This window comes from Vespa crabro, chromosome 12 (genome assembly GCF_910589235.1).
Source record: "Vespa crabro chromosome 12, iyVesCrab1.2, whole genome shotgun sequence".
In the NCBI taxonomy this organism is placed as follows: Eukaryota; Metazoa; Arthropoda; class Insecta; order Hymenoptera; family Vespidae; genus Vespa; species Vespa crabro.
The window spans coordinates 3,412,986-3,427,663 of record NC_060966.1 but is presented as its reverse complement, the minus strand read 5'-3'; the positions used below and the strand labels follow the sequence as shown (position 1 = coordinate 3,427,663).

General features: G+C 26.5%; 1 protein-coding gene across 1 annotated transcript; it reads right to left on the bottom strand.

Moving 5' to 3' along the window:
- Positions 1-5,500: 5,500 nt before the first annotated feature.
- Positions 5,501-14,648, bottom strand: LOC124428379 (L-lactate dehydrogenase-like). The gene is made up of 6 exons (XM_046972323.1): positions 14,490-14,648; positions 9,970-10,087; positions 7,517-7,690; positions 7,187-7,360; positions 6,799-7,040; positions 5,501-5,677 (listed from the first exon to the last, which is right to left on the bottom strand). The coding sequence occupies exons 1-6, from the start codon at positions 14,646-14,648 to the stop codon at positions 5,501-5,503; spliced, it is 1,044 nt and encodes a 347-aa protein (XP_046828279.1).
- Between the last annotated feature and the right edge of the window lie 30 nt (positions 14,649-14,678).

Sequence of the window (14,678 nt, the reverse complement as noted above, 5' to 3'; positions counted from 1 at the left end):
ATAATAGCTAATAAAAATATCCTTTCATTCATGATTTATTATTTATTTAGCTAGTCGAAATATCTTTTCATTCTTTTCTTTTTTTTTTTTAAATGTAATGATTCGTCTAAAAGATTTCATATGAAATTGCATATGTTAATTTATGAAAAAATTTTTTTTAATTTTTTATGCCCTTGAAACATTAATTTTCAAAATTCAACTTATCCAGATCCTAATTAATTCATCAATTATAATTTATGTATATTCGTACAAAATCCTTTGTATTATAAAATCAGAAAGAAAGAAAGAAAGAAAGAATGAAAGAAAGAAGAAGAAGAAGAAGAAGAAGAAGAAGAAAAGAAAAAAGAAAATAACATTAATATGAAATTTGATTACAAATTTATCAAAAAAATTGTGAAAATCTTTTATGCACTTGAAACAAAAATTATCTTTCGAAATAAAACATACCGAGGGACTAATTAATTTATCCAGGATCGTTTGTGCACTGAAAAATGAGAGAGAGAGAGAGAGAGAGAGAGAGAGAGAGAGAGAAAGCAGGAAAAAAAACAAGAAGAAGAAGAAGAAAAAGAAAAAGAAGAGGAAGATGAGGAAGAAGATGGAAGAAGATGGAAGAAAAAGAAAGAAAGAAAGAAAAAAAAATGAGAGAAAAGAAAAAAGTTAACGTTACCCGGTATTATGCAACTAGATTTATAAGATCCATGCATAGAATGGGTAAAAGGGATGGTCGCGCGAGTCGCATATAAATTGCAGTGTGGTCGCGCGTCATCGAGATAATACAGAAAAATGGCTTTCGCCATAGGATGAAGTCGTTGCTCTCTCTCTCTCCCTCTCTCCCTCTCTCTTCTCTCTCTCTCTCTCTCTTTCTTACGTGTCGGCGTGTTCTTAACCAAACGGAACATCCATCGCGTTTTACCTTTCTTCCTTGTGCGAGTTTGTCGCCGGTTTTCTCTTCCTTGAACATTGATGATGGGCGAGAGGTAGGTGGGGGGAGAGGGAGAGTAGGGTAGGGAGGTGGGTGGAAACATTCGTTAAAGGAGATAACGAATCTCCAGTGAATCCGTCCGTAGCTTCTGCCTCAGGATTATTTATTTGGTCGATCATTAAATCGTTCGTTTGTATTTATATCACATAAGATCTAATATCTCCATTGAAATCGTAAATGATCTATGATCTATGTTATATCGGATTGATTAATAACTATTGCGTTTTAATCGTGAATACATTAATATAGATATATATTTTATTACTAGGATACAATATGGAATATAATTGTATCTGTGTGAAAAATGTTATAACTTTATTAGAAACGATATTAGTATAATAATAATAGTATAGTATAGTAAGTAATAGTATGTATCTAGGATTGACTATGTTATGTAGGGATTTTTTTTTCTTATAATTTTGTTCGTTGGTGATTTTTCTTTCTTTTTTTTTTTTGTATTTTTTATTTAAGTAATAAAACAACAAGAATGAATGAATAAGCAAATGATAAATTACGTTGGAATTTTTTTTTATACTTAGTACTTAAATAAAGCAACAACAATTGAATAAATAATATTAATATAACGAAAATAGTATAGTATAGTTATCAGAATTTTTCATATAAATTAATATATATATATTTTAGTATAATTTTAAATATGATATATTGTGTTATGTAATGTTATATATTTAAATGTAATGTATTGAAAATGATAAAATTTGAATTCTATCATTAGAATCTTATTGAAATTTCCAAAATTTCATTTTATAAACGATTACGTATATACGAAATTTTTAATATTACAAAATTTTTAAACGAAAGACTTTCATTTAACATATTTAAGTGATCTAAATGAAAAATTTAAATAGTCATTTAATTCCATGTCGTATAATCAATCAATACACTGATAAAATACGCGATAAGCGAAAAAATATTCCAACATCGGCAACGGCTTTTACTTTATTAAATATTCATAATGTATATGTAATGTCAAAAATTTTTTTCTACGTTAAAGATATATTTTCAATGAACGTGTGTATTTGCATCTCGCGAATAACAAAATTATTAGTCCGTACTTGAAAATCAAATAATTTCATCGAATAGTCGTACTTTGATTGAAGTACTTTGATTTATCGAAATTATCTAATTTTTGATTTATCGAAACTGTCTCACACGCGTCTTCGATACGACAGTTTTTTTTTTTGGCAAATTATTTTTGACGTATGATTTTTATCCACGTTAAAATACAAAATATATCGAAAATTCATCGAAATTAGCTTAATTGGGAGAATTTGTTGCAACGAACGATCAAATTACGTCTGATCTATTGTTAAAAAATATTCGATGCATTCGATGCAATTCGGATGGACTTTTATTATGCAAAGATTTTTATTATTTTTATGATTTTTAAACTTTTATTATCGTGCACGACGAGATACATATTTTGAATATTTGATATAATAAAAATTATTTTCCACGCTTGCACTCCGAAGTGTATTTTCTCGATAGGAAATTATTGAATTTAAAATGTAAAAAAAATTTTTAAAATACAAAAATCGAACTATTGTAAAGAGAATAAAAAGATCTTTCGAATGATATAAAATCTGACTTTTGTTGACATTTAAGATTTTTTATGGGTGATTATCACTATCCCTTGGGTGATTAGTCCAATATAAGCGAAAGATAAAATTGATCTTGATTGTTACGGTGTTTTTCGAAAGAATCATAATATTATAGGTACGTATATACACGCATACACATACACATACATACATATATACATATATACACACACATATGTATGTATATAAATACAGGATATGAAATGAAAATATAGAAAGGGAAAGAAAAGAAATAAAATTCGATTATGTATGTCGTATAAGAAAACCGGGTCACAGGAAGAGCAATAGGAAAAAGAAAGAGAGAGAGAGAGAGAGAGAGAGAGAGAGAGAGAGAGAGAGAGAGAGAGAGAGAGAGAGTCTTCCTGTGTTACAGCCAAGCGAAACCCATCGGAATACGAATGAAGAGAGAGAAAAAGTTCGGAGGAAGGTTAAAAGAGCATTAAAAGCATTGGCCAACCGCTTGGCACCTTTTTCCTTTCTCTTCTTCTCATCCCTCTCTATATGCTCTTTTCATCCTCTTTTCGTCCTCTTTTCCTTGCACTCTTGCGAACTCGTGAAGACTCATCGTTGTCGGTTGTCATTCCATTTAGTATCCAACTTTAGCATCTTCTCATTTTCTCTCTCTCTCTCTCTCTCTCTCTTATATTCGAAGTATATACTCGTATATTCGATCAGAAGGTGGACCGATAAAGCAATTGCATTTGCATAAGCAAAGCTGATTTGACTTTGAAATGCGCGCGAACTAATTGAGTTCTCTCTCTCTCTCTCTCTCTCTCTCTCTCTCTCTCTCTCTCTCTTTCGGTTACTAACGAATGACTCGCGAGCGCATATATGTGGCCCTTCTCTCGTATATCGAGGGCACTTTATTAAATAAGCAATCGGTGAGTCGTCCTCTCGAGATATCGACTGGATTGCGTTCTCTACACGCCCTTTGTCGAACCTGGCCTTGTGTGGCAAAGAGAGAAAGACATATATATATATATATATATATGTGATGGCTATTGCTAACGAATTGCCCTATCCGTGGCTTGCTAACAACGCTAAAACCAACCTTCTTTGTACTTTTAATGGTGATCGTTTTATCATTCGACGACTCAATCTTACCAACGAGCTGCCTATAATACGAATCAATTAATTATTATTACTTGGTATTAATCTTTACGAATTGAGATAATATATTTGATACGTTTTAGAAGATATTATCGCTTTTTTTTCTTTTTTCTTTTCCTTTTGTTTTCATTGCGATATCTTGAATGGAACGAAGATTTATTTGATTTATCAGATGTTTACATTCAATTGGCTTTTTATTGATTGGGATTTATTTCTTTCTTTCCTTCTTTCTTTTTTTTCTTTTTTTTTTTTTACTTTTAGAGATATTAAAGAAAAATGAAAAAAAAATTGTATACGAATGTCTCTAGCATAATATTATTATATAATAAAAAAAAAAAAAAAATATAATATAAAATATTATTAGATCGAGGAGGATGTTATTACAAGTGCGTTATTACTTTCATTTCTTTTGATAATATTTTGTAAAATGTATGAATATTTTTTTTGTTAGCGTAAATATTGTAATTGAACGTCTTGGTTGGTTTTTAATTGAGCCGATTATATTAAGTACTGATATTTTATATAAAATTATTATTATTATTATTCGTTTATTTGAAAAAGTTAGTAATTATTAAATTTTTTCAAAAGTATTGACTTAAATAAATAAAAAGGTATACATTATTATAGAAGTATACAAATATCGAATTGGAAATTATTTACTTTTATTTATTTCATCAGTATTTTGCAAAATATGTAAATATTTTTTTGTCAGTATAAATAATTAATCATATGGATTACGTCATTTATATTATGTATCGATATTTTATCATATTATATACCGATCGTATAATTATTTAAAATACTTATTAAATATAGAAAAATATTAACCTAAATGAATAATAACTTAAAATTATTATAGAAGTTGAAAAATATTGAATTGAAAATTATTTATATTATTACATTAACAGTTACATTATTAAATATACGATTATTGAATTGAAAATGATTTTTCACTTTAGTTTTTCTAAAGTTGATTTATTAAAATTTTACATTCATTAATTTCTCATTAATACGCTTTTTTTTTTTTTTTTAGAAATCATCAAAACTAATATCTCAAGGACAGAATTAAAGAGTAATTAAACTAGGACAAAATTAAACATAGTAGACAATCTAATTAAATTAAAAAAAATTTTTGTCTTTAATATCTTCAAAGTCGATTTATTAAATTTTCTTTACATTTAACGATTGTTTATCGTTACATTTTTTTTAATGACTATCAAAATTAAATGTCTCAAGGATAATATTGCAGAAGTATACGTTAAAATTATACTAGAAAGGATTTTTCATTACAGCTTTTTCAAAATCGATTCATTGGAACATATAAAAATTTTAAATTCTAACTTAAGCTATATTTTTCTCGACATTTCTTTCATAATAGATATATTTTGTTTAAATATATAATAATAACATGTTAGAAAATTTTTTGTTTTTTTTTTTAAATAATGTTTCATATCATTAAAATTTATATTAAATTTATTTTGCATTAATTATTTATATCGAATATATTTGATACAAATTATAATATATAATTATAATCTTATAAAAATATTTTTTGTATAATTAATTTCTTTTTTTTCTCTTCTCAAAATAAATGCTTACTTTAGGGACACCATAGATTATAGAAATAAATAACTATTGAATTAAGAAGGATTCTTTATCTTACAACTTTTTCAAAATTAATTTATTAGAACTTTAATATTCATTGATGGATTATCAATATGTATTTTTAGATAATACGAAAAATAATATCTTAAATATAATATTACAGAAATATATAACTATTGAATTAAAAAAGATTCTCCAAAATTGATCTCTGCATTTCGTAAATCTTACGACATGAGCTTTCCATCATTTCCTGTTCCTCTTTTGTATAAAGGAATCTAACGAGAGATTGTACGCCATTTCGACCAATTATACAAGGTAAGGACATGTAAACATCCTTGTCTAATCCATGACGACAACCCTAAAATTTTAATGATTTCATTAAATGATAGTGTCAATTCAATATTTTTATATCTAATTATATATATATATATATATATATATATATATATATATTTAATTATGGTTTATTATTTAATTATTATTGATCAATAAGTAATAAGATAAAAACTTTAGATATTTTATATTTAAATAAAAAACATTAGTATTGTTAGACTAATAATTATAATCCAATCGTATAAAATTATTATTAATAGAATTGATTAGATTGGACAATAAATAATATATTAAAATATTACAAATTTTAAATAGAGATTGTTATTAATTGTATGAATATTTTTAAACATTTAATCAGTATTTTATTTTATTAATGATCAGTATTTATAATTAAATATCAATATGTAATATAAACGACGTAACTCTGATGTTTAATTTTTTATACTGAATAAAACATTCGTATATAATTGACATTTATTTTATAAAATACTTATCATTGATTAATAAATAATACCGATCAAATAAATAGATAATATACTGATATTATTAAATGCAATTCAATTGTATAATATTAAATTCAGCGATAAGTATTGTCACATTTTTTAATATTTTATATTGAAATAAACAATATTAATATTGTTAGGTATAATTTAATAGCGATATTTGATTGGTCAATAATTAATATATGCCGCAAATTTTTCATATTTTTTGATCTAAATAAACAGAATTGAAATTATTAAACGTAATTCAACAGTAAAGTGATTATAATTTTACATAATTATAATTATAATTATAATTATATATATTATTATATTTATAATTATAATTATATATAATATATGTCAAAATATTTGATATTATATACTTAAACAAATAACAATGATGTAATTAGACTATTTAATAATATAATATTGGATTGATCCAAAAGTCCAAATGAATTAATGTCTAAATAATGAGTATTTTATTTATATATATATTTATATATAAATAAAATATAAAACAATAACATGTAAATGTAAACAGTACTAGTATAATAACGATAATATAGTATTGAATAGATCAATGCATGACGTCCATAAATTTATGTAAAACAATACTAATGTTGTTTATTTATTATTCCAAACCCCTGAGATATTAATAATTAACCTTAAGATAGGTCGACACTGTAACACAGATACATGTGTTTCTCACAATAGCATCAACAATCTCACTAACGCATATTCCAATTGCCCAGTTGCAATAACCTTTCCCAGTGATGATGTCGCTATCAGCGTCAATAACTTTAACATGCAATTCGCTCCAAGCTTCAGGATCCGTCTTGGTACCAATCTCTTTGTTGATATCCTTCAGTTTCATGCCCATTACTCCAACAGCGGACCAAATCGGTACTATGGTACATAAGAAAGAAATGGTATGATAAATCGACGATATATATTTTCAACGTCAACTCGTTCTGAACAACGAAATTAACGAAGACAGAAAAAAAAAAAAAATAAAATAAAAAAATCAAAAGAAAAGGATAACGTTTCATTACCGGATGATGATCCATTTTCTCCAATGATAGGCGCTTGGATCGAACTAGCAGCGACGCCCAATTTGTCTGCTATGAAAAATCGAAATCTACAGCTATCCAAGAATGTTCCCAATCCAATAACGCGATTTGGTGGGAAACCAGAAAGTTTCATGGCCACGTTAGACATTATGTCGACTGGATACAAAAAAAAATAAAAAACAAGAATAAAGAAACAAAATAGTAAAAAGAAGGTAAAGGAGAAAATGCTCTTAACGATAATAATATATAATAATAGATGATTGATTTGTGTTGGAAAAAAAAAGGGCAAAGTTAATAAGGATTGAAATTAACCTGGTTTGGTGACAATCACCAAGACACTGTTAGGCGCATATTTGCTTACGTTAGGTACTACCACTTTGAATGTACTTAAATTGCACTCGAGTAGTTCTGCGGGATCTTGATTCGCTTGCGATTTATCGCCCAATGTGATCACGCATACCGCGGCGTCTCTCGCCGAGGCATAATCTAACAAAAGGCAACGGTTATGGGTTATAGTGTCAGTTCAATGAAAAAAAAAGGAATAATTGGATTGACGATTATGAGATGATGAAGATGTTGAGAAATTCAATGGATTTATTATTTCTACGTAGTGAAAATGCCATAATATATCTAGAATAATCATGTATCCACTTTATTATCAGAGTTTAGAAAGGAGAAAATATATTGGCAACAAGGAACTACATAGACTTATATATAATGGGGCTAATTTCGATTGTGATTATTATAAGAGAGAAATTGCTCGTTCATGTTTATTTCACACGTTCGTGTATTGAAAATTTACTATCAAATGTTATGATAGTCAATGCAATATCAAACGAATGATGGATAGATCGTTTTCTTGCATGAAAGTAAAACTGATTCGAGAAATAATAAAAGATAAACAAAAATAGTTCATTGTTTATTTCAATCTAATTGCAATTAAATATCGATGTTTTTCTTTTTATATAAAAATGATCTTCTCTTTTTTTTCCTTTTTTTCTTTTAAGATAATTTAAATAATTATTGAACCAATGTTGTTTGCATTATAATAATAACAAAATTTTTATTTTAATTATATATATATATATATATATATATATATATATATATATATACTTTTAATGTTAATCAATTAACTTTCTCTAATTCAATTTTTTTTTTTTCATGTCTACAAACATTTCATGCAATGTGAAAGTTATGATATTAATTAGTATTATAAATACTCACGAATTAATTTTTTAATTACGAGTTTAATTAATGGGAAAATTGTTATAATAACTCAAATTTAATAATTAATTATAATAGGTAATCAAAATAAAAATCGTTCTTTGAATTCACAGCTATATTACTCAAAATTACTTTGACATTATTAGAAAATAAATCATTGAGAAAACATACATTAGTTAATGCCGTTTAAACTGATAGTTATTCAATTAGTCATTATTAAAGGATTTAATTAATACGAAAATAATTATAAAAAATTTTGTTAAATGATTAATTACATCATTAAAATAATAATTCTTTCTTTTTTTTTAAATTCACAGCAATCTCTCTCTTTAAATTTATTCTAATATTATCAGAAAATAATGATTCAGATCAACATCAGAAAAATATAAATTAGCCAATGGATATCAGATCTTAATTAATTACTAATTAAGAATTTAATTAAGAAGAGAAATAATATTAAGAATTCTGGTAAAAACTTAATTGCATCATTAAAATAATTTTTGGATTTTTGAAATACCAATTTCTCTCTCTCTCTCTCTCTCTCTCTCTCGTATTCAAAGTTATTATAACATTATCAGAAAATAGCGATTTTAAGTTTAACATCTTTATTGTATATTACTTCATAATTATCGAATTAATCACAAATTAATTAAAAAGAAAATAATTTGAGCAATGTTATGTTTTTAGAAAATGATTGTTGTTTTTAATTCTTTTTCGAATTCATCGAATTACTTTAATATTATCAAAAAGTAATAATTTAGTTTGGGTACCTGATAATACATTTATCAATAATTGCAAAATTTTAATTAATAATTAATTAAAGATTTGATGAAAAGGAAGACAACTGGTAATTCCAAATCTCTTCACACGGTAATTAAATACATGTGAAAATTATAACAATCTCTCTTATAAAAATGATTACATTATCACAAAAGTAATGATTTTGTTTAACATCCGAATAATTATAAATTATTCGTTAATTATCAAGTTTTAATTAATTATTGATAATATAATATTTTTATTAATTAATTGCATCATCGAAGTTCTGAATCGAATCTTTTTTTGAATTTATAAAATTATCCTAATATTATCAGAAAAGATTAATTTAAATTAATATCAGATGGCGATACATTTGTCAATAATTCTAAAATCATAATTGATAACTAATTAAGGGTTTAATAAGAATAAGAAAGACAACAACAACAAAAAAATAGTTATTTAAAGTTATTTTAAGATTAACGAAAAAATTATATGACAAAAAATAACATAATAATAATTAAATACGTATCATCTTATAAAAAAGTAATAATTTAACTTAATCCCAAATAAAGATGCCATTTGTTAATAATTCTAAAATCATAATTTAATAACTAATTGTGGATATAATGAGGAAAACAAAAACAAAAATGGCTATCTTTTTCAAAAGTTATTCTATGATTAGAAGAAAATAACGTAACGATAATTAAATAAATAAATATTTATATAATACTCGATAATAAAAAAAAAAAAAAAAAAAGGAAAAATCTTTCGTTAAGTACCTTTAGTTCCGATGATTTTTGGATTGCCAAGGAATGTACCAGCATGCCCAATATCTTCTGCTTCCGCTTTGGCAAGATCCTCATTTATATCTATGAAGACCAGTTCTGAGGCAAGACGCTGAAGCAAACCGATAGATAGAGGGAGAGAGAAAGAAGTGATTCTAAAAGGAGCTAGTGAAAATAAGTGGAGACAGGTGAGAATAATTAATATTATCCTTGTATTCTCTATACGGATGCTGATAGTTATTAGTGTTAATGGCGGATGAGCAACCTTGTTATAAAGTACGTAGGGAGAATCGTTACGCAATCGAGTGCATCAAGCCCTCACGGGAATCGCATTAAGTTTCCACGTGCTAGCGATCGATCGTTACTCCGGACAGCAGTAGGCGATCCCCTAATGCGTATGATCGTTAGAGCTTGATCAGGTTATTTTTTTTTTAATTCTTTTGTTCTTTCTTTTTTTTTTCTTTTTTTTTTTTTTTGAAGCACACCTTTTTGTGATATAAAACTTTGTCCATTTGCTCGTCGACACCCTTTCTTATTTACGATCATTCATTTTTGAATAATTATGCTATTTCTACCACTTTCTCTCTCTCTCTCTTTCTCTCTCATTATTATTTAGGTATAACGAATAGTTTTTTCGATTTTTATATATAAATTTTTTTATACTATCTTTTAATATCCAATTAATAATATCATTTTCCTTAATATTTAGCGAATTATTTTTTTTTAAATTTCGAATTTTTAATTCAATTTAATTAAAAAATTTTAAATCGTTTGAACGTATTTTAAACAATTAAGTTATAAATTCTCTCTTTCTCTCTCTCTCTCTCTCTCTTTTTTTTCTTTTTGATTATTATTTAGATATATTCAAAAGTTTTGTCTGTCTTTATGTATACATTTTTTTATATCTTTTTTAAATATTCAATTAATAATATTATTTTTGTTAATAATAATAAATTCTTTTTTATGTTTTCAATTTTTAACAATTTAATGAAAAAAATTAAAAAAAGTTCGAATTTATTCTTGAGTATCTTATGTCTTCTCTCTCTGTCTCTCTCTCTCTCTCTCTCTCTCTCTCTCTCTCTCTCTCTCTCTATCTCTCTCTCTCTCGTTCACTCTTTAAGTATACATTTTTATAGTATTTATTAATATTTAATTATCAATATAATTTTAATTAGTATTAATAAACTTTTGTTTGTTTTGTTGGTTTCAAACTTTTATCCAAAGTTAATTGAAGGATAAACAAATTCTTGAATTTATTTGAAATCGTTGTCTTATTTAGAAATACAAAATTACTAAAAAATTATTGATCGACCAAATCGATATAAATGTAAAACGTGAAATAAGATATTTGAAAAACTGAAGGTACAATCTTCTTTTTATATTTATGCTTCCTACGACTGAAAATTTCCCTCAGCGGTGTATTGTAAGAAAAGAAAAAAAAAAAAAAAAAAAAAAAAAGAAGAAGAAAGAAAAAAAAAGAGAAGAAAAAAGGGAACCGAACTAAGGAAAAAGAAGAAAGAGAAAAAGAAAAACAGAAAAGAATATAACGATTTTCGTTTTAACGACTTGTTCTCATGGTCCGACAACTTAAATGACATCATAAAAACGTATAGACCCCTTTATTTTCGCGTATTAACTTTTATTTCGAACAAATTTTCCTTCATCCGATAGAACCGAAAAAGCTTCTAGTGTTTCCTGAGTAGTTCCTTCGCCCTTACCCTTACGACCGTACGAACAGATGGACACATTTTTCTCTGACATCTGGTGCTTTCATACGGTGCGTTAAGACATAACTGTGCGGCGAACTACAAAACCGGATTCTTAATTTATCGCATCACACCTCCTGTATATTTCCAATCTGTTATTCCCCATGCCGTTTAATCACCATACTTCATCAAGCATGACTTCCGCTATGACGCCAATGAGCTTAACATTCCAACTTTCTCTCTCTCTCATTAAATAGCTCCCTCAGTCTCTCTCTCTCTCTCTCTCTCTCTCTCTTTCTCTCTCATTAAATATCTCCCTCAGTCTCTTTCTCTCTCTCTTTCTCTTTCTGTTGAGAGCTATTTATTTTAAAATATATTTCGTCTTTATTTAATTATAATTATATTATTTTTATATTTTATATTAAATCTAAAATATAAATGACCTTAGCATTCCAATTTTCTTGAGAGAAAGAGAGAGAGAAAGAGTTATTTATTTTGAAATATATTATTGTTTGTATTTAATTATAATTATATTATTTTTGTTTTATATTAAGTAAAATAATGATTTATTATATATTACGTATTATCTATAATTTTATGTGTCAAATATATAGTAAATATTATTTAATATAAATTAATATTAAAATAATTTTTTGAAACACAATATATAGTAATTAATATTCTATTAAACAGATTAATATATTGTTCATTATAATATTTAATATTATAATGATAATAATAATAATAATAATAATAATAATAATAATAATAATAAGAAGAAGAAGAAGAAGAAGAAGAAGAGGAAGAAGAAGAAGAAGAAGAAGAGGAAGAAGAAGAAGATGAAGATGAAGATGAAGATGAAGAAGAAGAAGAAAAAGAAAAATATTCCAATGATTTAGATATATAAAAGAAAAAAAAAAATTCATAATAATAAATTCATAGTAATAAACATTAAATTAATGTAATTTCGCAAATGTCATATCATAAAGAATCAATCAAACAAAATCATATAATATAATAATATTATAATATTGTTAGTTTAAGATCTGAAAAATAATAAGAGATCATTTATACGATGGAACGCAAATGAAAAGGAAATCGGTTTTAATTTTTGGATGAGAAAGGACGATAAGGTGGTCAACGTGTCCTCGTAGACGGGTATGGATTTCAGCTTCCTTCGTAGGTGACTAACATAAATCAGTTGGTTGGGTATCCTGCGGGGGCGCTTGGTCGACGTGTAAATGCTCGCGTTACGATCCGATAACGAGCGAAAGGAAGCACGTTCTTCTTCTTCTCTTTCTCTCTTTCTCTCACTCTCACTCTTTCTCTCTCTCTCTCTCTTTTTCTCTGTCTCTCTCCTTCTTCTTTTTCTTCTTCTTATATACTTTTTCTTTTTTACCATCCTTCGAGCTTCTTCTTCGTCTTCTTCTTCTTCTTCCTTGTCTCCTTCTTCTTTTTCTTCTTCTTCTTCTTCTTCTTCTACTTCTTCTTCTTCTTCTTCTTCTTCTTCTTCTTCTCGTAGCCAAATTTCCTCTTCTGGTCTTTCGTTGGTCATTTGCATAATAGCCTTTTTGATCCAGCACACTAACGAGCCTACATTCAGGACCCCGTTCCCCATAAAAATGTATATGCACGTATAATGCACACGTATAAACACGTATGTATATATATATATATATATGTGGAGAAGGGATGGTAAACCAAAGACACGTGGTATAAGGGAAGGCCATTCCTTGTACTCTTCTCGTCCTTTGTTGTTAGCCACGATTCGAAGATATCCTTCGAGAGATCCGCCAACGTGAACTGACTCTTCTTCTTCTTCTTTTTTTTCTTCTATTTCTTCTCCTTCTTCTTTTTCTTCTTCCTCTTCTTCTTCCTCACTTATTTCCGAATCCTAGTTGTCTCGATGAATCCAACTTGGACAAATACGAGTCACGTTGCAAGCCAACACGTGGGCGAGAACGTTCAAGTCACTCCATTCACATAAGGCTCGCGTTTAGATTGTTACGACTTATTGTGTTTTAGATTTTTTTAAAAATCAATCAACTTTCTCACATTCTCTCTCTCTCTCTCTCTCTCTCTCTTTTTTTTTGTTTATCTCTCTTTCTCTCTTCTTCCTTCGTTTATCATCGAATCATGTCGGAATAGTTACGCCTCGATAACACGTGTTCGTTTTTAATCAGTGTCAATAATTTTCGAATAATGTTCGACGAAGGATTATCATCGAACGATTTTCAATATCTTAATCCTACGTTCAGTTTTACATCTCTTTTTATTATCTTTTATATTCTCTCATGTTTGATTTATTATTATTATTATTATTATTATTATTATTATTATTATTATTATTATTATTATTTTTATTATTATTATTGTTATTATTATATCTATTATATGATTTATTCAATGATTAATGAATCGTAAAATAAAATCGATCGCTTTTTCATTATATCGAATTCGATTGAAAATTTATGATTATGATTATAATAATTCACGTTTTTTTTCTTTTTTTTTATTTTCTTTCTTTCTTTATTTCTTTTCTTTTCTATTTAATTAGAAATATTATAGAACAAGATTTAAATAAGATATTATTTATATATATATATTTTCTTTTGTTAAATTTTTTAATTTAAGTTCATCGATTTCGATAGATTTTCACTTTATAATAAATAATATTTTTTTTTTTTTTTGTTATATTTTGAGGGAAAATTTTTGAGAAAAGAAAAAAGAAATTTTCATATTATTTATATCTAGACGAATTATTTCAATCTATCGTGGAATAAAGAAATAATGTTATAAAAAGAATACCTTAAAAAGTATAGCAATAGCGGTAGCAACTCCAATGGGACCACTACCAGCGATAACAACCTTGACTCGATGATCGTCCGGAATATAATCCGCATGTTTTGATAACAAGAATGATGCCGTATTTTCATTGGTCTCGTTTTTTCGTTTTCCTTCATTCATTTTTATTGAAAATTACATATATACATACAC